We start from the raw sequence: 24,148 nt of genomic DNA, 5'->3' as shown, positions 1-24,148 counted from the left end.
GCGTACACCTAATGTGTAATGGACGTGAACAAGCACTCGAAGAAGAATCCAAGAAATTCTAGGTTAAGGTTAAATATAAAACAAAATAACCTTCAACAAATCCAGTGTTGTGAAGTATGGAAATTCCTAGTTAAAGTACTATGAACACCCTTAAATGTTGCCCCATGCTCCCCTACACAAACATACATACACAGTTCAACCACCTAGCTCAGGGGTCGGCAACCTTTCAGAAGTGGTGTGCCAAGTCTTCATTTATTCACTCTAATTTAAGGTTTCAAGTGCCAGTAATACATTTTAACGTTTTTAGAAGGTCTCTTTCTATAAGTCTATAATATATAACTGAACTATTGTTGTATGTAAAGTAAATAAGTTTTTAAAAATGTTTAAGGAGCTTCATTTAAAATTAAATTAAAATGCAGAGCCCCCTGGACTGGTGGCCAGGACCAGGGCAGTGTGGGAGTGTAAAGGTGCGGCGACTCAGCCCTGCGGCGCCTCCTGCTGGTTGTCTCTGGGAATTAGCTCGTCCAGCCTCCAGAGCGCCCTCTGCAGGTTGGTGTCCCCTGCCACTTGGCCCCTGTGTCCCTCCCAGACCCGGTGTCCCGTTATCTGGGGTGCTGCCCCTTGGCAGTAATCCCTTTGTCTCAGGGTCTCCCCTCCCCAGGGAGCCCCCACCCACTATCCCCACCTTGCCTCAGTATAAGGCTACTGCCAGTCATTGTCTAGCCCCCGCGCCCTGGGGCAGACTGCAGTATCACCCTACTCATCACCGGCAAGTTTGGGTTTGGACCTGCTGCCTTTGCCTACCCCGGGCTGCCCTCTGCAACCCCCAGTACCCGTTGGCCTTCTGCTAGGCCGCAGCCTGGGGCTTTCCAGGCTGGAGTCTCCCCAGCTCCTCTGCCTTTCCCCAGCACTGCTCCACTCAGGTACTCTGCTCAGCTCCCTGCAGCCAGGTCTATCTCCCTCTACAGCTAGAGAGAGACTGCCTAAGCTTCAGCCTAGCAGCCCCTTTATAGGGCCAGCTGCGGCCTGATTGGGGCATGGCCCAGCTGCGGCTGTTTCCCCAATCAGCCTAGGGTTTTCTCTCTCAGCCACAGCCCTCTCCCCGGGCTGTTTAAAACCTTTCAAGGCAGGAGCGGGTGACCACCCCGCTACAGGGTGCCACTGAAAATCAGCTCGCGTGCCGCCTTTGGTAGGCGTGCCATAGGTTGCCTACCCCGACCTAGCTCAACACAGTCCACACTTAGTTCAACCATTATTCAGCAAAAAAGTTTGTATTGATGCTGAAAACAGAGCTGGCTGAAACCTTTACAGTTCCTGAGCTGTGCAGAAACAGCCATGATGGTTATTCCAGAGTTTAGTTAGTCATTAGTGAACACGTCCAAAACTAAACCACCCAGTTCTCTCTAAATTAGTTCTATGTACTAGATCACATCAAGGGCTCTTAAGTCAAATAGGTTTCTAGGCCAACCTGTTCTTAAAATATAATGTGACAAAGATATGTCATTAACTTTTTGAAAATTATTGTAATATCTATTTTAAGTTCCATACTTGTCAGATTCACTGCAACAGTCTCATCAAAATTCCACTTTGGCTAAAGACCACAGATGCAAAATCTTAAATATAAACAACTTTTTTTTGAGAGAGAGAGACTGTAGCAGAGGGGGGAAAATCAGATTCAGAATGGAAAGCCTACTTTTGTCTTAATTATGAAAAGACTAATCTCTCTTTCTCACACAGACGCACAAAACACGTTAGCACATGTGAGTAATGCATCCATCCCAAACTCATACCGATAAAACCTGACATACCACACCTTTTATAGTCTATTTGATCATATTATACATGCACATATTGATGGCTACCTTCTTGCTAAGTCTTTGGTTTTCTTTTTCCATTTTCAGAATCTTTGAATTACTGCCTTCTACAGAACCCATTGCATTTTGTAGCTCTTCCACTGTCTTCAGCAAACTTTGGTTTTCCATTTCCAGCTTCAGCAATCTACTTGATGTCAATTCATTCACTTCATGGCCAAGTGACTTTCGTGGCACTGTAAGATTTAAAAGAAATAGAGGTTACTTATCATTAACTGAAGAACTTTGAGGTGAGTCTGTGAGACTTGTGGGATAAAAAGGCCTGCACCATGATCCTCCAAAATCTTCTAATCAGCATTGTTTGTTGGGGCCACTCAGACACGCCACTCAGACACCTCTCTCCCCCACCTAAGAACAACTATGAAATTGTGGATGAAGGAGGACTGAAAAAAAGATTACTAACCTCTCTGTAACTGTTGTTTTTTGAGATGTGTTCCTCATGTCCATTCCACTTTAGATGTGCACATGCCACATGCACAGTTGCTGAAGATTTTTCCCTCAGTGGAATCTGTCAAACTGGCTCTAGTGCCCCCCTGGTGCCACGTGCTCATGCGTCGGTATAAGGGTCCAGGCCAGCTCTGCACCCTCTCAGTTCTTTCTGGCTGGCTAACTCTGACCAAGGGGCAGAAGGGTGAGTTGTGGAATGGACATAAGCAACACATTTCAAAGAACAACAGTTACAGAAAGGTTAGTAACTGTTTTTTCTTTGAGTGTTTACTCATGTCCATTCCATGTTAGGTGATGCCCAAGCGGTACCTTAGGAGATGGGCTCGGAGTTCATAGACATGTGGATTGCAACACTGCTCTATCAAACCTGACATCATCTCTAGCCTTCTGGGTGACGGTGTAGTGGTATGAAAAAGTATGCACCCACGATCAAGTCACTCCTCTACAAATATCCTAGATTGGGACCTGGGCCAGAAACGCTGCTGAGGAAGCTTGAGCTCTTGTCGAGTGGGTGGTCAAGAGGGCAGGAGGTGGGGCACCCGCCTGCTCACAGAATGTGCAAATGCAGGAAGTGATCCAAGATGAAATTCTTTGGACCAAAATTGGCAGGCTTTTCATCCTGTCTGCTACTGCCACAAAGAGTTGCATAGACTTACAGAACGGTTTGGTCCTTTCTATATAGAAAACCAGGGCCCGCCTACCATCCAGCATGTGGAAATGCGGCTCCTCTCTATTTGTGAGCAGTTTGGGGAAGAATACTTGCAAGAAAATAGTAATCAGGCTATGAAACTGCGAAACCACCTTCGGGAGGAATGCAGGGTGGGGGTGAAGTTGTACCGTGTCCTTAAAGAACACTGTAGAAGGGGGTTCTGACGTAAGGACCCTGATCTCTGACACCCTCCTGGCCGAGGTAACTGCTACCAGGAAGGCAACCTTCCAAAAGAGGTACATCAAGGGGCACGATGCCAGTGGCTCAAAGGGAGAGGCGAGAGGCCTGTGAGTCTTGACAGGACCAGGTTTAGGTCCCATGGTGGAATGGATTAATGAATCTGAGGGTATAGTTCCTCTAAGCCCTTGAGGAAGTGAAAGGACATTTTGTGAGGAAAAAACGACCTACCATCCACCAAAGGGTGAAAGATGGAAATGTCCACTAGGTGTACCTTAATCAACTAAATGGCTAGGCCCTGCTGTTTCAGATGAAGCAGATACTCCAGCACAGACTGGAGAGGTGACCTACCGGGTGAGCGGCCACATGGAAAAACACTTCTACTTGGCAAGGTAAATCGCTCTAGTAGATCGTTTCCTACTACATAGCAATACCTGGTGGACTTGCTACGAACAGGCCAGCCCCACTGCATTTAACCATGGAGCTTCCATGCAGTCAGGTGGAGGGCCTTGAGGTTTGGGTGGAGAATCAGCGGTGATTTTGGGAGATCAGGTATGAGAGGGGAGGGAGCGGCATTGGGGTCACTATAGGTCCAATAATGTGCCAAACCAGTGCTGGCATGGCCATGCTGGGACTATAAGAATAAAAGATGGTTACTTTTCGTAACTGTTGTTCTTCGAGATGTGTTGCTCATGTCCATTCCATTGTAGATGTATGTGCTCGCCACATGCACCGGTTCTGGAAGTTTTTCCCTCAGTGGTAGCCATAGGGGACCAACTCTGGTGCCCTCTGGAATGGCGCGCGTATGCATCAGTATAACGGGCACTGCCGGCTCCCCCCTCCCTCAGTTCCTTCTTGCTGGAACTCCAACACAGGGGAAGGAGGGTGGGTCCTGGAATGGACATGAGCAACACATCTCGAAGAACAACAGCTACAAAAGGTAACCATCTTTTCTTCTTCGAGTGCTTGCTCATGTCCATTCCATTGTAGGTGACTCCCAAGCAGTACCATCAGAGGCGAGTAGGAGTTCATGGACATGTTGACTGCATCACAGCTCTGTCAAATCCAGTGTCATCTCTGGCTTGCTGGGTGATGGCGTAATGCGCTGTGAACGTGTGTACCGAAGACCATGTCGCGGCCCTGCAGATGTCCTGGATAGGGACGTGCACCAGGAAGGCAGCTGAAGACGAGTGAGTCTAGTCGAATGAGCCTTCACTACTGGTGGAGACACAGCCTGTACCAACTCATAACAAGTATGGATGCTGCTTGTGATCCAATTCGAAATCCTCTGAGGACACCAGAAGGTCCTTCATCCTGTCAGCTATCGCGATGAAGAGCTTGGTGCGCTCCAGGTAGAATGCCAGGGTGCGCCTGACATATAGAGTGTGCAGCAAACTCTCCTCATTGGTCGTGTGAGGCTTTGGACAGAACACAGGGAGGAAGATATAGAATCATAGAAGATTAGGGTTGGAAGAGACCTCAGGAGGTCATCTAGTCCACCCCCTGCTCAAAGCAGGACCAATCCCAACTAAATCATCCCAGCAAAGGCTTTGTCAAGCCAGGCCTTAAAAACCTCTAAGAATGGAGATTCCACCACCTCCTTAGGTAACCCATGCCAGTGCTTTGCCATCCTCCTAGAATAGTTTTTCCTAATATCCAACCTAGACCTCCCCCACTGCAACATGAGACCATTTCCCCTTGTTCTGTCATCTGCCACCACTGAGAACAGTCTAGATCCATCTTCTTTGGAACCCTCCTCAGGTAATTGAAGGCTGCTATCAAACCCGCAGTCACTTATCTCTTTTGCAGACTAAATAAGCCCAGTTCCCTCAGCCTCTCCTCGTAAGTCATGTGCCCCAGCCCCCTAATCATTTTCATTGCCCTTCGCTGGACTCTCCCCAATTTGTCCACATCCTTTCTGTAGTGGAGGGGCCCAAAATTGGACGCAATACTTCATGTGGCCTCACCAGTGCCAAAGAAGGGAATAATAATTTCCCTCTATCTGCTGGCAATGATCCTACTAATGCAGCACAATATGCTGTTAGGCTTCTTGGCAACAAGGGCACACTGTTGACTCATATCCAGCTTCTCGTCCACTGTAATTCCCAGGTCCTTTTCTGGGGAACTGTTTCTTAGCCAGTCGGTCCCCAGCATGTAGTAGTGCGTGGGTTTGTTCCGTCCTAAGTGCAGAACTCTGCACTTGTCCTTGTTGAACCTCATCAGATTTTTTTTGGCTCATTCCTCCAATTTGTCTAGATTACTCTGGATCCTAACCCTACCCTCCAGCGTATCTACCTCTCCCCCCAGCTTAGTGTCACCTGCGAACCTGCTGAGGATACAATCCATCCCATCATCCAGATCATTAATGAAGATGTTGAACAAAACCGGCCCCAGGACTGACCCCGGGACACTCTGCTTGATACCAGCTGCAAACCACAAATCGAGCAGTTGATCACTACCCATTGAGCCTGACCATCTAGCCAGCTTTCTATCCACCTTACAGTCCATTCATCCAATCCATATTTCTTTAACTTGCTGGCAGGAATACTGCGGGAAACCATATCAAAAGCTTTGCTAAAGTCAAGGTATATCACATCCACCGCTTTCCCGATATCCACAGAGCCAGTTATCTCATCATAGAAGGCAATCAAGTTGGTCAGGCCTGACTTGCCCTTGGTGAAACCATGATGACTGTTCCTGATCACCTTCCTCTCCTCCAAGTGTTTCAAAATGGATTTCTTGAGGACCCGGGGACTGAGGTGAGGCTGACAGGTCTGTAGTTCCACGGATTCTCCTTCTTCCCTTTTTTAAAGATGGGCACTATATTTGCCATATATAAGATATCCTGGTTGACATGGAAATGCGACACCACCTTTGGCAGGAAGGCTGGATGGGTCCACAATTGTCCTTGTAAAATACCGTGTACGGGGGCTCCGAAGTGAGGGCTTTAAGTTCAGATACACATCTCGCCAAAGTAATAGCTACAAGGAATGCGACCTTCCACAACAAGTGGGAAAGGGAACAAGAAGCCATAGGCTCAAAGGGCAGATTCGTGAGCCTGGAGAGGACCAGGTTGAGGTCCCATTGGGGAACTGGGTCCCAGACCAGTTGAAAGAGTCTTTTAATGCCCTTCAGGAACCTGATCGACATCTCATGCGAGAACACCAATCTACCCTGGATACAAGGATGGAAGGCCGATATGGCAGCGGTGTACCTTGATCGAAGAGAAGGTGAGACCCTGGTGCTTTAAGTGAAGCAGGTAATCCAGAATGAACTGCAGAGACAACTGGGTCGGGGAGCTATTCCACTCTGACGCCCAGCAGAAGAAACACTTCCACTTTGCCAGGTAAGTTGCTCTGGTGGAGGGCTTTCTGCTCTCCAAGAGAACCTGCTGTACCTGACTAGAGCAGGATTGTTCCTCTGGATTCAGCCACGCAGCATCCAAGCTGTGAGGTGGAGAGAGGCAAGGTTCGGGTGCAGGAGTTGACCATGATCCTGTGAGAGTAGGTCCGGGTGGCTGGGAAGTGGCCATGGGGCTGCAACAGCCAGGTCCATGAGCATGCCGAACCAATGCTGGAAAGGCCATGACAGGGCAATCATAATGACCTGTGCCTTGTCCCTCTTGATTTTTGAGAGGACTTTGCTGATGAGCAGAATTGGCGAGAAGGCATACATCAGGTGCCCGAGCAAGACAGGAGAAAGGCATCGGATAGTGAGCCTCTACCGAGGCTTTGGAGAGAACAAAACTGATGACAGTTTCTGTTCTGTCTGGTGGCGAACAGGTCCACTTGGGGAGCACCCCACTTCTGGAAGAGCATTCTGACAACCTCCGAGTGAAGGGACCACTTGTGGTGAGAGAAGAAGGACCTGCTAAGGTGATCTGTCAGCATGTTCCGGACACCGGGGAGGTGTGAGGCTTCCAGGTGGATTGCATGCTGGATGCAGAACTCCCAGCACAGAGCCGATGAGCGAGTTCCCTCCTGCCCGTTGACATAGAGCATGGAGGCCGTGTTGTTCGTCTTTCACCACCTGGCCGGAGAGTTGGAGAAGGAAGACACCGCAAGCCAGGTGGATGGCTCTGAGCTCCCTGATGTTTATATGCAATGTGAGCTCCTTTCGAGACCATAACCCTTGAGTCCGCAGCGTACTGAGATGCGCTCCCCAACTGAGGTTGGACGCATCTGAAATCAGGGAGACCGTGGGTTGCGGGCTCGCGAATGGCACACCTTCCAACACCAGAATCGGGTCAGACCACCACTGCAGAGAGGTAAGCACTTGCGGAGGGATCATGATGACCTTGTCTGGGTGATGTCTGGCCAGGGAGTAGACCGACACCTGCCACATCTGGAGGGGATGCAGCCTGAGTCTCACATGTCATATTACGTATGTGCACCGTCTGAGACAGACCCAGACAGTGGTGAGCAGATGGGCAGTGATGCTGGCAATCAGATCTGACTTTGCCCTGAACCTGGCCTCTGGCAGGAATGCTCTGGCTTGGAGAGAGTCAAGTACTGCTCTGATAAACTATCAGTTGGACCAGGATCAACATTGATTTTTGTTTGTTTATCAACAGGCCCAGAGCTTAACAAATGGCTTGCAACATCTCAATGCTGCGCTGGACCTGGACCCTGGAGCGGCCCTTGATGAGCCAGTCATCAAGGTACAGGTAAATCTGGATACCCCGACATCTGAGGTAGGCCACCACCACTGACATGTATTTTGTAAACACCCTCGGTGTCGTTCCTAGGCCAAAAGGGAGCACTGCGAATTGGCAGTGTGTGGTCCAACTACGAAACGTAGGAACAGTCTGTGTCCGTGAAATATCGATATGTGAAAGTAAGCATCTTTCAGATCGAGGACAGCATACCAGTCTCCCGGATCCAGGGAAGGAATGATGGAGGCCAAGGAGACCATGCGGAACTTCAACTTCTTGAGATACTTGTTGATGTTTCGCAGGTCAAGGATGGGGCATAGACCCCTCCTTGGTTTTTGGGATAAAAAAAATAGCATGAATAAAACGCTTTCCCCCTCAAGTGCAGAGGGACTGCCTCCACGGCTGCCACCCACAGAAAGCCCTGCACCTCCTGAGCGAGCAGATGCTCGTGAGAAGGGTCCCTGAAGAGGGACGGGAAGGAAGGGTGGGAGGGGTGGATAGAAATAAACTGGAGGGTATATCCCCCTGCTACTGTGCTGCATTGCAGAAGCCCAGGCAGGGAGGCAGGAAGGAAGGGGGACAAATGGTTGGAAAATAACATGGAAGCAGGATCCAGCATACAGAATGGAAGGTAACTCTTGAGCACACCCTCAAAATGCCTGCTTGTTACCCGATTAGTTACAGGTGGAGCTCAAGTGAGCTGAGGGTGCCAGCTGATGGCCTTGTCGGCGCTTACAGTCCTTGCCCTTCTTGCGGAAGGGGTCTGACCGAGGTTGGCTCCCAAACCGGTGGGGCTGTTGTGGCTTAAACCACTTCCTCGTTGGCCCTGGCGTGTAAAGGCCCAGGGAGTGCAAGGTAGCCCTAAAGTCTTTCAGGCCATGTAATTTACTATCTGTTTGCTCCAAAAACAGTACCAGGCCATCGAATGGGAGGTCCTGGATGGATTGTTGAACCTCCATCAATAGGCCCAATGACTGCAACCAGGACATCTGCCTCATAAAAAAAGACCGAAGCCATGGACCACGCCGCAGAGTCTGACGCATCTGAGGCCGCTTGGAGGGCTGCCCTGACCCACAACTCTGCCCCCATCAAGGATAGCCAGGAATTCCTTCTTGGGCTCCTCTGGCAGTGAATCTGTAAACTTGGCCATGGAATGCCAAATATTAAAATCGTAACAGCCAAGTAAGGCCTAATGGTTGGCCACTCTCAGCTGGAGGCTGGACGTAGAATAAATTTTTCTACCAAAGAGATTGAGCCTCTTTGCCTCCTTGTTCTTAGGTGTTGATCCTGGTTGGCCCTGTCTATCGCGCTCAACATAACTAGTGAGCTTGGGGCAGGGTGGGTATAAAGATACTCAATATCCCTTACTGGGGAAATAGTATTTTCTTTCCACCCGCTTGGAGATGGGGGGCAGGGAGGAGAGTGTCTGGCACAAGGCCTTACTAATTTTCAACACTCCCTTGTGCACCAGCAATGCCATCTTGGAGGGGGTGCTCCACTTAGCACATTGAACAGGGAGTCTGAGGGCTCCGCCAGTTCCTTGGCTTCCAGCCCCAGGTTTGAGGCGACCCTCTTCAAAAGCTCCTGGTGGACCCTTGCATCATCCTGGGGAACCGAGTGAGAGGACCCTGCTATCACCTCATTGGGAAAAATGATGAGTCAGGTACAGGTGGGTCTACCAACTCCACCATTTCTGCCACACGAGCCTCAGCCAAGGCTGGCTGATCCTGGGGAGCTTTCTCTGACTCCACGTCTGAGTCAGGGGGCAGGTGGGAGACTGTCGCTGACCGTATTTCAGAAGCTCCCGAGGTCGACCTATGCTTCTGCAATGGGTGGGGATATCCCCACCGGTTTTATAGTTGCCAGGGAGCTGGCCATTGGCCCTGGGGCCATAGTGCCACTGGTGGCCCAGAGGGGAATACCAGTGCCCAAAGTGGGTGGCCTTGACCTGCAGGAAGGATCTCCTCCTCACTGTCTGAGCCCGAGGAGGGAGAGACATGTCTGGAGGACCAGGACAGTAGCAAGGCCGTCTGTCTACCCCAATCCCGTTGGCTCTGGCTGCAGACCTCCATTGAGGGCCTCTATGGGGGCGATGGCGCTGGCTGCCGCAACTGCAGTGATCAGTGGTGGCATTCGGCGGATCAGCGATGGTATCCTGGTGATTGATGCCTCACACTTAGAGAGTGGTTCTGCTCTGTAGATTCTGCTCTGTAGATTGGGAGCGGGAATGAGAAGACCGATGTGTCTGAGACCGTCGACGTGCCCGCGGTGAACCGTACTGAATAGAATAGAATATGAATATATGGAGATATACCTATCTCATAGAACTGGAAGGGACCTTGAAGGTCATCGAGTCCAGTCCCCTGCCTTCACTAGCAGGACCAAGTACTGATTTTGTCCCAGATCCCTAAATGGCCCCCTCAAGGATTGAACTCACAACCCTGGGTTTAGCAGGCCAATGCTCAAACCACTGAGCTATCCCTCCCCCGCTGGCGATCCAGCGACTGGTGATGGGGCTCTGGGGACTGGCGTCTCAACCCTTCAGAACAGTGCCGTGAGCTGGGAGAGCATCTCAGGCCAGACCGCTGGTGATTGATGCCTAGAGCCTGAGGAATGCTGCCTAGAGTCCGGGAACTTTGGCAGACAAGCCGACTCGTGTCCGAGAGCTGGTGGCGCTGTTCAGGTGAGCGCTGACGGGGCACCCCCTGCAGCGAGGAGCAGTGCCGCACTGATTGAGACTGCTGGAAGGGACCCAAGGCAGATTTATCCATCGAACAGGGCACCTCAGCAGCCAACGTGGGCAGCACCAGAAGGGACAGTATGTCCTTAGCAGCCTGAAAGGCCTCCGGCATGGACGGCACAGCCAGGTGCTGAGTGCCTCTGCCTCTTCCTGGGCTGGCAGGAGCCTGGCCACTGTCTGGAGGGGAAGGGCTGCACTGTGCTCTCCTCCTACTCTCTCCCAGCCTTCCTTTGCTTTTTAGCCGGTACCAAGGATGGGGATCAGTGCCAGTTGGAGGTCAGTGCTGGTGGCGCCCTCCACCCTGAGGCCACAGTGGTTGGAGTAGAGTCCGATCTCATCAGCTCCAAGGCAGGTGCGAGGGCCGACTCCATAAGGAGTACTCGGAGATGAACGTCCCAGTCCTTTTTGGTCCATGGCCTGAAGCTCTTCCAAATGCGACACTTGTCACTTACGTGGGTTTCCCCTAAACACTTTAGGCAGCTTCTATGGGGATCACTGACTGGCATGGGTTTTTTGCAACAGTCACAAGGTTTGAAGCCTGGGGCCCAGGGCATACCCCGTCCCTAGACTGAGTCCTGCCCGCGATTAAGTATTTCTAACTTAACACTAAGGGAACTATTAACTATACAACTTTAAACTACTATATACAACAAATTCACTACTAGGCACAGTAGAGACAGAAAGAAAAGCTTGCGAAGCAAGGAGACGTCCCAGCACCGTCACTGGTGGTAAGAACTGAGCGAGGGGGGAGCCAGCGACGCCCCTTATACCAGCGCATATGCACGCCACTCCAGAATTTCTTGAGATAACTGTTGAGGAAATGCAGGTCAAGGATGGGTCTGAGTCCCCCATTTCGCCTTCAGGATTAGGAAATAACGGGAGTAAAACCCTTTCCCTCTCAAGCTCTGAGGTACCTTCTCCACAGCCCCTACCCGGAGGAGGGCTTGCATCTCCTGGGGTAAAAGCTGCTCATGAGAAGGGTCCCTGAAGAGGGATGAGGAAGTGGGGTTGGAGGGAGAGATAGAAATAAACAGGAGAGTGTAACCTTCCTCCACTGTACTCAGTATCCAGCGATCCAGGCTGAAGCGGGAGAGAGAGTTTGAAAACAAAACGGGGGCAGGATCCAGTACAGAAACTGGTATAATGTCTTCAGGCACCTCCTCAAAAGTTCTGCTTGGGGCCTCCCAAGTATCTGTGAGAGACCGGGAGCGAAGCTCAAGTGTGTGGGGGCAGATGTCTTCATTTATAACCCATTTTGCTTCTCAAACAGGTCCTGGTGCGGTGCTGGAGCCAAGAAGCAGACCAGTTCTTGAGGCCTGAAGTGTTTCCTTGATGGCGCTGGTGCATATATACTAAGGGACTAAGAGTGACTCTAGAATCCTTCAGGCCGTGAAGCTTCACATCCGTTTGTTCAGAGAAGAGTAAAGGTCACTCACAGGCATGGGCTTGCTGCAGGAGGCAGAGGGCTTGAAACCTGGGGACGGAGGCATGCCCCAGCACCAGGAGTGGACGAAAGTCTGCTAACAGGGTGAGAAGTGCCAACTAACTATATACAACTAATCTATAACAGTCCAAACTGAGAAAATAGAGAACTGAGATAGGAAAACCAGTGAAAAAGGATTAAACTAAAACCACTGAGTAAGAGTTTGGTGAAGCAAGAGGAGCTGTTCCAGCGACCATCATGGACAGTAAGAAAAAACAGAGAGGGTGCGGAGTTGGCCAGGCCCTTTATGAGTGCACGGCAACAGAGGGTGCTAGAGCCGGCCCAATGGATACCCACAGAATGTTGGGAATCATCGAGAAAGGGATAGATAATAAGACAGAAAATATCATATTGCCTCTATATAAATCCATGGTACGCCCACACCTTGAATACTGCGTGCCGATGTGGTCGCCCCATCTCCAAAAAGATATATTGGAATTGGAAAACGTTCAGAAAAGGGCAACAAAAATTATTAGGGGTATAGAACGGCTTCCGTATGAGGAGAGATTAATAAGACTGGGACTTTTCAGCTTGGAAAAGAGGTGACTAAGGGGGGATATGATAGAGGTCTATAAAATCATGAGTGATATACAGAAAGTAAATAAGGAAGTGTTATTTACTCCTCCTCATAATACAAGAACAAGGGGCCACCAAATGAAATGAATAGGTAGCAGGTTTAAAACAAACACAAGAAAGTATTTTTTCATGCAACACACTGTCAACCTCTGGAACTACTTGCCAGAGGGTGTTGTGAAGGCCAATACTATAACGGGGTTCAAAAGGGAGCTAGATAGATTCATGGAAGATAGGTCCATCAATGGCTATTAGCCATATTAGGAATGGTGTCCCTAGCCTCTGTTTGCCAGAAGCTGGGATTGGGTGACAGGGCATGGATCACTTGATGAAAACCTGTCTGTTCATTCCCTTTGGGGCACCTGCCATTGGCCACTGTCAGAGGACAGGATACTGGGCTTGATGGACCTTTGGTCTGACCCAGTATGGCCATTCTTATGTTCTTATGAGGGAAAAATCAACGACTGTGAACGTGGACCTAACATGGAATGGACATGAGCAAGCACTCGAAGAAAAAGTACCAAAATAAATATCAGCTCTGGATGCTAGCTCAAGAAAGCATTACAAATTATTGCAATTTCACTTTTCCAAATCAGAGCTCAGCTAGGGAAACATTTGCTTGAAGCACATGCAGAGAACTTCAAGTAGCAGCTCTGCAAAACTGTATGAGGAACATTGTGCAAAGACATCCTATAGATGCTGCCTTCAATCTAGCTGGGTATGCTTTGATACAATGTCTCAACAACAGGTCTGTGGACTGGCACCAGTCCCTGAGATCTCCCTGACACAGATCAGGAAGGAAGGAAGCCAGTACCAAAAAGGTTGAAAAGAGAGGGTTAGTCACCCTCTGCAATAACTAAGGTTCTTCGAGATGTGTTCCCCTATGGGTGTTCCACTGTAGGTGCGGCAACGCCACCTGCACCTGGGCTCGGAGATCTTCACTAGCAGGGCCTGTCTGACCGCACATGCACACCTCCCCTCTCTTGTGCTGTGTGCGGAACGTCAAGTGCTGTGCAGTCCGACCACCCCCAGGTCCTTCTCTGCTGCAGAGCTTATATTTTTGGCTCCGAAGCAGAGGGGAGGAGGGCAGGTAGTGGAGCACGCATAGGGACACACATCTCAAAGAACCTTAATTACTGCACAAGGAGAGTAACCCTCTATTCTTTGAGTGATGTCCCTTTGGGTGCTCCTTTGTAGATGACAAAGCAGTGCCCCTAGTTGGAAGGCTGGGGTTTCGGAGTGACATGTACTGCTGAGGATAGGACAGCATGTCCAAGGAGAGTACCTGCTATGGCATTGTGCATAATAGCATAGTGCTGGGCTAAAGTGTCTGTCGATGTCCATGTGGCAGTTTTACAAACGTCATCAGTGGAGACATTATTAAGAAAGAAATCGTGGAAGATAACAATCATGTGGAATGTGTTCTGATTGAGGTAGGAGGTTGTCTATCATGGAGTTCGTAAGATAAATGTATACACTGTGAGATCCATTTACAGAGGCATTGTTTAAATATAGCAGTGCCTCTGAATTATTTGGTGGTGGGGAGAAATAATCATGGCAATTTCCAGAAGGATTTAGTCCTGTCCAAGTAGAAGGCTAATTGTGCTCCTCACATCTAGAGCTGCCTTCTGTTGATTTCTGTGAGGCTTCGGGAAGAAGCAAGGGAGGTATATCGATTGACTGAGATGAAAAGATGTTGGGAACTTAGGTAAGAATCTTGGGTGTGGGTGTAGTGTAAAGGACAGTTACCTGTTCCGTAACTGGCGTTCTTCGAGATGTGTTGCTCAGGTGTATTCCACAGTAGGTGTGCGTGCTCGCCACGTGCACCAGTGCCGCAAGTTTTTCCCTTAGCAGTACCAGTAGGAGGGGAGCACCACTGCGACACCTGGAGTGGTGCCTCTATATTGCGCTATAAGGGGAGCTGTGCACTCCCCCCACCCTCGGTTCCTTTTTGCCAGACAACTCCAACAGAGGGGAAGGAGAGCGGGATGTGGAAAACACCTGAGCAACACATATCGAAGAACGCCAGTTACAGAACAGATAACTGTCCTTTCTTCTTCGAGTGATTGCTCCTGTGTATTCCACAGCAGGTGACTCCAACCTATATCTGATGGAGGTGGGTAGGAGTTTAAAGGTTAGCGGGACGGAGTACAGCCCTACCAAACCTGGCGTCATCCCGTGCTTGAAAGACGATCGAATAGTGCGAGGAAAAAGTGTGGACAGAGGACCACGTGGCAGCCCTACATATGTCCTGGATAGGGACGTGGGCTACATAGGTGGCCAAAGAGGCTTGCGCTCTCGTAGAATGCGCCTTCACAATAGGCGGCGGGGGAACCCCTGTCAAGTCGTAACACGTGCGTATGCACGAGGTGATCCAGTGGGAAAGACGCTGGGTGGAAACTGGTTGCCCCCTCGTACGCTCGGCTGACACAACGAACATCTGCGAGGATTTCCTGAACGGCTTGGTTCAGTCCAGGTAAAAGGCCAGCACCCTACGTACATCTAGCGTGTGTAGGCGGTGTTCCTCGTTGGAGGAATGAGGCTTAGGATAGAGTACTGGTAGAAAAATGTCCTGATCCATATGGAAGGCGGAGACCACCTTCGGGAGAAACGCAGGGTGTGGGCGAAGCTGCACTTTATCCTTGTGGAAGACCGTATACGGGGGTTCTGAGGTCAAGGCCCTAAGCTCCGAGACACGACGGGCTGAGGTGATAGCCATCAAAAATGCCACTTTCCATGATAGGTGGGACCAGGAACACGTGGCCAACGGTTCAAGGGAGGACCCGTGAGGCAGGATAACACTAGGTTCAGATCCCATTGTGGGACCGGGGCCCTGGCGTACGGGAATGCACGATCTAGGCCCTTTAAAAAACGGGAGGTCATTTGATGGGAAAACACCGAGTGACCTTGCACCGGAGGGTGGAAGGCCGAAATGGCCGCGAAATGTACCCTGATGGAGGCAGGAGCTAGACCTTGGGTCCTAAGGGACAGGAGGTAATCGAGAATGAGCTGGAGGGATGCGGGTGATGGGGAGATTCCGCAGGTCCAGGATGGGTGGGAGCCCGCGTTTCGCCTTCCACCTGGAGAACCTAGACCATTTGGCAAGGTAGGTCCGCCATGTAGATGGCTTTCTACTCTCCAGCAGAATTCGTCTTACATTCTCCGAACACCTTCCCTCCTCCTCGTTTAACCATGGAGCAACCACGTTGTCAGGTGGAGCGCGGCCAGGTTGGGGTGGAGAAGGCATCCCCTCTCCTGGGAGAGGAGATCCGCGTGAAGCAGCAGCCTCCGTGTGGGGGGGGGGGGGGGCGCTAAAAGTTGCAGAAGGGTCCCGTACCAATGCTGGCGGGCCCAAACCGGGGCTATGAGGATAACCCTCGACCTGTCTGCCTTTACTTTCTGCAGGACCTTGCCTATCAGTGGGAAGGGTGGAAAGGCATAGAACAGTAGGTCTGACCACCGGAGGAGCAATGCATCCGAGATCGCCCCCCTTTCTGCCCCTGCCCTGGAGCAGAACTGGGGGTAGCGTCTGTTCTGGGCGGTAGCGAAGAGGTCGACCTGGGGAGCTCCCCACTCTCGGAAGAGCTGTTGGGCGACTTCCCAGTTGAGTGACCACTCGTATTGGTGGGAAAACACCCTGCTGAGGTAATCAGCTCGCACATTGTGTGCGCCGGGTAGGTGGAAGGCCCGTAGGGAGATATCGTGGGCTATGCAAAACTCCCATAGGTCCAGGGCCTTCTGGCACAGGGCCGAGGAGCGCGTGCCCCCCTGCCTGTTGATGTAATACATCGCGACCGTGTTGTCCGTGAGGACTCTGACCGCCTTTCCGCGAAGGTGCAAACTGAACGCTATGCACACTAGGCGTACTGCTCTGAGCTCCCTGATGTTTATGTGCAGAGACAATTCCAAGGTCGAACATCTGCCTTAGGTTTGAATGTTCCCTATATGGGCTCCCCAGCCCAGGTCCGAGGCATCCAACACCAGGTCTAGTGAGGGAAGGGTTTCTCGGAGGGAATCCCATTCAGCATATTGCTCGGGAGGGACCACCAATGCAGAGTGGCCACCACGTCGGGTGGTATCGTGACCACCTTGTCCAGGCTGTCCCTGGAGTGGGAATACTGGGAGCCAACACCAGAGTTGGAGGGGCCTCATTCTGAGCCTGGCATGTTGCACCACGGATGTGCATGCTGCCATGTGACCTAGGATTTGGAGGCACACCCTTGCCATTGTCACGGGAAAGGTCATGACCAAGGCTACAAGACTTTTGAGTGTCTCGAAATTGTCCCGGGGAAGAGAGTCTGTGTCCTCTACTGAGTCTAGCAGAGCCCCTATGAAGTGTATGCGCTGAACCGGTACCAATGTGGACTTGGCCTCGTTCACCACTAGGCCCAGACCCGCGCTTGTGGACAGCAGGAATTGCATCTGGGCCTGTACCTGGGACCGAGAGCTACCCTTGAGGAGCCAATCGTCCAGGTAAGGAAAAATTTGCAGCCTGTTCCTCCAGAGGTGGGCTGTCACCACTGCCATGCATTTGGTAAAAACCCTGGGGGCCGTGGAAAGGCCAAAAGGGAGGACTGCAAACTGGTAATGGTCCTGCCCTACCAAGAAGTGGAGGAAGCGCCTGTGACCCTTGAAAATATGGATGTGGAAATACGCATCCTGGAGGTCCAGGGACGCGAACCAATCCCCCGGGTCTAGGGAGGGGATTATGGAGGTCAGGGATACCATGCGGAACTTGTAGTGGACCATAAAGCTGTTGAGATTCCGCAGGTCCAGGATGGGTGGGAGCCCGCGTTTCGCCTTCAGGATCAAGAAATACCGGGAGTAAAACCCCTTGCCCCAGAATTCTACCGGTACCCTCTCCACCGCGCCCAGGTTGAGGAGGCGCGCCACCTCTTGGCTTAGAAGGTGAGCCTGTTCCGGGTCCCCAAGGTCCTCCCGGGGCAGGGGGTGATGGAGGGGGGGTGAGGCAAACTGCAACATGTAGCTCCTGGAAATCGTGCTGAGGACCCACTGGTCCGACGTTATACGGGACCACTCCACTAGGAATGCAGATAAATGGTTGCAGAACACAAACTTTATTAACTGGGGGCCTTCCGCGGCAACAGGCCCGGTGGCCCCCCGCCAAGAGTCAAAACCACCTCTTCCCCTGCTTTTTGCCCTTCGAGGGGCCTGGTTGCGGGGCCGAGCGGGACTGATGCTGGGACCTGCGTCTCTGCTCCCTCGGTCTCTTAGGCGGGGGGTTCATATCTGCCCCTAGTGGGAGGAGCAGAGGTCTGCAGCCTAGGTTTGTCCTTTGCTGGCGGGACATGTAGGCCCAGAGTTTGCAGGGTGGTGCGGGAGTCTTTCATCCCATGCAGGCGGACATCAGTTTGGTCCGCAAACAACGCTTTCCCGTCGAAGAGAAGGTCCTGCATCAGAGACTGGGACTCTGCAAACAGGCTGGACAGGAGAAGCCACGACGCCCTGTGCATGGATATGGCCGAGGCCATTGAACGGGCTGCCATGTCGGCCGCATCCGAGATGGCCTGGAGGGCTGCCTTCGCCGCTGCTGCTCCTTCCTCAACCAGAGCCTTGAACTCCTTTTTGTCCCACTCCGGGAGAAGAGGCTCGAACTTTGGCAGAGACCCCCACAAGTTAAAGTCATAGCGGCTCAACAGGGCTTGGTGGTTGGCCACCCTGAGTTGAAAGCTCGCGGAAGAATAAACCTTCCTGCCAAAAGAATCCAGTCTCCTGGAAACTTTGTCCTTGGGGGTGGGGGTGGGCTGACCGTGGCGTTCCCGGTGGTTCACTGACTCAACCACCAAAGAGTTGGGTGCTGGGTCCCTTAGCTGGGACAAAGGACTTCCTCTCTGCTTTCTTGGAGATGGGCACCAAGGAAGCTGGGGTTTGCCATAGGGCAGTCGATATGTTGGCCACCCCTTGGTGGAGAGGTATGGCCACATGGCCCGGTGCCAGGGAAGAGAGCACATTGAAAAGGGTGTCCGACGTCTCCTCCATCTCCTCAGACTGGAGCTGGAGATTTGAGGACACCCGCTTGAGGAGCTCTTGATGAGCTTTAAAGTCCTCCTGTAGAATGGGTGGAGGGGCCGCTATGGTCTCCTCCGGTGCCAGCGAGGGGGCTGGTCTGGCTCCCAGGGCATCGGGAGGTGCTGGAGGTTCAACCCCCAAGACCGAATCTGGGCCCGGTGCCGCCGGTTCGGTACCTGTCGACTTTTGACTCTGTCGAGGGGGGCACACCAAATGGGCCTGTGATGCTCTGGCTACCGAGCGAGGTCTCGCCTGGACGGGCACTTGCGGCCACGATGCCCATTGACACCATTGCCCCTGCCACGGTGCCCCCTGCCACTGACCGGCTTGGGTGCCTTGCAGTGCAGGCTGCTCTTGCGGAGCGGTGCGGCTTGGGGATGGGCAGCTGGGTGCCGAGGCCGAGGTCGCTGTTGACCGCACGGTGCCATAAGAGCGGCGGGAGCGTCTACAGTCGTGTTGGTGCCGACCTCGAGATCTGGACGTCGACGATGAGGAGCGGTACTCGTCCAAGGTGCTGCTCTCGTAGTCATCCCGGCAGTTGTAGCTACAATGTTTCAGTGCCGGTAACACTCAAGGGGAGCTCCGAGCATGATGTCTGGCGGAGCGGGCACTCGAACCCGAGCGTCTATGACAATGGCGTCGGGATCTGCTCCTGTGGCTAAAATTCGAGGAGGAGCGTCGACGCCACTTGTCTCGGTGCCTGAGCCCCCGGTGGGGTGTGGAGGACCCTCGAGACTCCCGCACGGGCGAGTCAGCCAGTCTGAGCGGAGTGGAGGGCTGATGCAAGCTATGTGAGGACCTCGTCGAACGGGGCGGCGCACGGTCCTCAGAGCGTGGGCTATGTCTTGCCAGGGAGGGCTGGTGTGCTTCCAACGGCGGCTTCCCTCGGGACTGGGGGCCCGTCTCGAGCGGCGCACCCGGCATCGGAAGGGAGAGGATGTCATGCGTGGCCTGTGCAGCTTCCAGCGTCGACGGCATTCTCACCACGGGAGAGGCACGCGCAGACAGGACCGGACTACTCCGCTCAGCGCGAGTCGGAGGTCTGGGTCCCAAGGGGGATCGTGGGCTGCCCAACTCGGGTCCGGCCTCACCCCTGTCCTTTTGTAGGCGACGCTGAGTCTTTCCCTGCTTCTTAGTGGGTGAGCGGTGCCAGCTGGTGGAGGGAGTCTTGCTCCGCACCGAGGACGCAGTGCCCGGTGCTGAGTCCAGTCGGCGCGTCGGTGCCAGGGCCATCGCGAATTCCATTAGCAGGGCCCGGAGCCAGATATCTCTCTCTCGTTTAGTTCGAGGCTTGAACGATCTAAAGATTTTACAGCAATCGGTTACATGGGTCTCACTCAAGCAGCGGAGACACTGAGTGTATGGGTCGCTTCTTGGCATAGAACTGCGACAGGAGTCGCATGACTTGAAGTCTGGGGCACGAGGCATGCCCTGCACCAGGCAACTAACTAAGAAGTTATCCAACTATTGGAGAAGATGAGTACTACTAAGGCTACTAGAAGAGCTACAGCAAGGCTGGAGCACAAAGTTCCGACTACCTTCACTGGCGGCAAGAAGGAACTGAGGGTGGGGGGAGTGCGTAGCTCCCCTTATAGCGCGATATAGAGGCGCCACTCCAGGGGTCGCAGCTGTGCTCTCCTCCTACGGGTACTGCTAAGGGAAAAACGTCCGGCACCGGTGCACATGGCGAGCACGCACACCTACTGTGTAATACAGCTGAGCAATCACTCGAAGAAGAACTTTGTCTTTATAAAACGGTGTGTATGGTGGATATGCCAGGAGGGCCAAGATTTTTCCCACCTGTCTAGCAGAGGTGATGGCGACAAGAAGGCCGTTTTCATTGATAGATGTACATAAGAACAGGTTGCCATTGGTTCAAACAGGGGCTTAGTCAGAGAACGTAGGACTAGGCTGGGTTCCCAGGTCAGGATCAGGTCTCGTATATGGGGATAGAGATTTTGAATACTCCTCAAGAAGCGATTTGTGAGCTGAGGTGTAAAGACGGAATGGCCGTCAACGGGGAAGTGAAAAGTAGTGATTGCCACTAAGTATACCTTAAGAGAGCTATTGGCCAATCCTGACTGTTTAAGGTGTGGAATGTAGTCAAGAGTAAGTGGCAATGAAGTGTGTGCTGCGTCAACCTGGTATGAGGTGCACCAGCAGTGAAATCTTGTCCACTTATGAATGTAAATGCTCTGGTCGTGTCATGTCTGCTATTCAAAAGTATGTGTTTGACTGTGTCTGAGCAGGGATTTCCAGACCCCGGAACCATGGAAGAGTCAGGCTTTGAGGTGGAGCATCTGTGGATTGGGAAGGAAAATGCGTTCTGTGTCCTGTGAGAGGAGCCCCTGCGTTAGGTGGAGAGAGATTGGTCAGCATACCATCAACGTAGAAGGTAAGTAGATCAGATCTTTCGTGGCCATGTTGGAGCTATTAGTATGACATGAACTCAGTCCTTCTGTATTTGTGAAGTACTCAGAATAGGAGGGGAAAGGGAAGGAAGGCATAAAGGAGTGGTGCGTTACAGGTTATGAAGAACGTGTCTTCCAGAGATCCACACCCCAGTCCTGCTCTGGAACAGAATTGAGGGCAACGGGCGTTGTGTTGAGTGACAAAGAGATCTATGGTGGGATGGCCCCATCGGCTGAATATGAGCTAAAGTGCTCATGTATCCAGCTCCCACTCATGATTGTGTGAGAACGTTCTGCTCAGTGCATCCGTACTGGTGTTCTGGTGTCCCAGGAGGTACGTGGCTGAAATGCAGATGTTGTTCTGGATATACCAGTTCCACCATTTGATCACCTCTGAGCATAAAGGGTGGGACCTCAGTCTGCCCTGCCTGTTGATGTAATACAGCGAGATCGTTTGTCATCACGCTTATGGTATGATGTTTGAGAAGTAGGAAATGTCGGCAGGGATTGCGGACCACTCGTAGTTCCAGGAGGTTGATGTGTAAGGTGGATTTGGTGGATGACCATCTCCCCTGAACTATGTGTTTGTGTAGATGTGCCCCCCAACTGATTAGGGAGACATCGGTGGTTAGGATCACAGTTGGTGATGGTTGTAGGAGCGGAACTCTAACACAGACATTGCTGGGCTGTGTCCACTGTGACCGGGGGTGCCTAGGGTAGTCTTCACTGAAAATGCCAAGGTCATGGCAGGCTGCAAAAAGGAGAGCAGATTCTCCTAACACTGGTGGTTAACACTGAAGTTAGACTCACCAACCTGTCAGAAATTGTGCTCCTGATCTCCCACATTGGTTGTCAAGAAGCTAAAAAGGAAATCACACAGCCCCCTTTATTGCATTCCAGTTCTCTGGTTCTCAATCAGCACATAGGTCCAATACAGTGAGAAGTTATTTAAAAACTCTGCTCACTATACAAAATGGTCTTCTGATCCACAAAGGGCCAGCCACTTTACCAGATCAAAATTAGTTTGGATCTTACCCAAAATATCACACTGCCAGCCAATCCTTTAGTATCTAAAATTAAAGGTTTATTATAAAATAAAAGAAAGAACAAAAAGAGAGTCGTTAAAGGAGTCAGATACATACTTAAGATTTCAAAGTCCATATTTCAGGTTCTTAGCAGTAGTAGCGAGTTTTCTGGCTTGAAAGTCCCTCTGGAGCACATCCACAGCTTGGATGGGTCATTCAGTCCTTTGTTTAATGCTTCAGTTTGTAGAGAACTGTTTGTAGAGAACCTCAGTTTCCAGAGGTTGGAAGCAGGATTGAAGACCAAACTGGGGAAAATGCAGCTGCCTTTTATATTCTTTTGCCCTGTGGCTCGTACTCCATTTGTCCCAAACACAAACTTACAGCACATGGCATAGAAAGCCTTAGAATTCTCTGTCCACAAGCATGCCCCTACATGTCTTGTTAATTCATAAGGTGTAGCCCCTGACATCTCTCAATGGGTTAATTGTATAGCTGATTGCCTTTGATAGGTCATCAAGGAGGCTGGATAATGCTGATGCCAATCTGTCTGGGACTTCACTTCCTCTGCCATCAGATCTGACCCCTTCTCAATGAGTCCAATTAGCAGGCACTGCCAATGATGTTGAAGGTAGCTTAGGGAAACCAGAGTTGGAGGATTTTGGAGCCGATGAAGGCTGTGCTATGCTCTTCTTGGAATCCCAGCCGGAAATGTGGGCGTTTCTGATTATTTTGCCTGCAGAGATTCCCACAATAGGACATTCTAGAGCAGGGGTCGGCGAATTACCCGGATGGGCTGCGTGCCGAAAGTTGCCGACCCTGTTCTAGAGCTTCAGATGATGATCCCTGCAGACTGTGGGTGAGACAGATCAGCAGACCTCACATCTGTCCAGAACCATCAACAGGATTATGCCAACCCTCCAGTTCTGTATGGGACTAAATGATGCCTGTGCTGGATAGGCACCCTTTCTTCTGTCTTAAATAAAGAAAAGTTGACTAACTACAATGTAACTAAAATAAAAATAACCCTAACAGGGCAAAAGAAAAAATGACAAGAGAAGCATCTAGGACACTTCACACACACTGAGTTCACCGCACCTTCAGAGGTTCACAAAGAACTGAAGGATGGTTTGGACCCCTGAGTGTAGTTTTGGGCGGAGGGCATTGCCCCCCAAACTGCAAGCCTTGGACAGACACAAAATTTGCCCTCCCATGTGCAGCCCCATTGGCCTGATTGGAGCTGCCTCCCCAAATACAGAAGTCAAACTATGCCCATGTTTGGGCCATTCCCCTTTACAGCCTCAGAATCCTGCACTAGATGAGGGAGATTCCAGAGGCACACAGCACAGGGGCTTTAATTTTACAAGTGGGAAGCTACAGAGGCCATTTAAAGTGGAACTATCATCATTAACAGATGTCCATTTTAGCCAGTTGATTCCAAAGAAGATGGGAAAATGGCATATTTTTCTTCAGCATGTCTCAAAAATCATTACATAAATAAGGTCTTTTAGTTATTTTCATGCTGTTTTCTAAATTAAACAAATTGGGTCAGATTGTCAGCTGGTGTAAAGCTCTACTGAAGATGATTTCACCTTGTATGTATGAGTGTAGAAATAACTGCATGCAAATAGGCCACTTCAAGCATCATTTTCAAAATTATTTCATAGTGTTACTCTGATACCCTGTTTAGCTATACTATTCCAAACTTCTATTTAAAACTAGTGGCAAGTATTCATTTACCTTCAGAAAGCACAGTAGTTCTGTTCATCTGTTCAAGTTCCCAGCCAAGATGTAATGATTCATCCATGCTTTGTTTCTGAGCCATTTCTAGAGTCATATTTTCCTCCATGAGTTCCTCGATTTTTTTTCTGTCCATGTCACGCTCCTTAAAAATTATTAACATGAACCTTTAAAATAGTCTGCCTCAAAATGCACAAAAATATAAAATTCAGTAGCCATTTGTGACGTTGCACTCCATATGCTTTATGTAAATATGCTTGGAATGTGAATATAATGTAACTGGAATATGCT

General features: G+C 51.0%; 1 protein-coding gene across 7 annotated transcripts in view; it reads right to left on the bottom strand.

Annotated features, from left to right (window-relative positions):
• CCDC88A (coiled-coil domain containing 88A) overlaps positions 1-24,148 on the bottom strand; it is a 367,236-nt gene that overhangs the window by 113,110 nt on the left and 229,978 nt on the right. For all 7 annotated transcript variants that reach the window (XR_002908971.3, XM_024215537.3, XM_024215545.3 and 4 more), the window contains 2 exons: positions 23,858-24,002; positions 1,863-2,047 (listed from right to left, as the gene is read on the bottom strand). Coding sequence is in view for 6 of the 7 variants with exons in the window: in XM_024215537.3 (XP_024071305.2) it covers positions 1,863-2,047; positions 23,858-24,002 (330 nt within the window). In the remaining variant the exon portion in view is untranslated. The remainder of the gene's footprint in view (positions 1-1,862; positions 2,048-23,857; positions 24,003-24,148) is intronic.

Source organism: Terrapene carolina, unplaced genomic scaffold, assembly GCF_002925995.2.
Source record: "Terrapene carolina triunguis isolate 2854851 unplaced genomic scaffold, T_m_triunguis-2.0 Scaffold132, whole genome shotgun sequence".
NCBI classification, from domain to species: Eukaryota; Metazoa; Chordata; order Testudines; family Emydidae; genus Terrapene; species Terrapene triunguis.
Note: the sequence above shows the minus strand (reverse complement) of the source record. Positions and strands in the feature narration are given on the sequence as shown.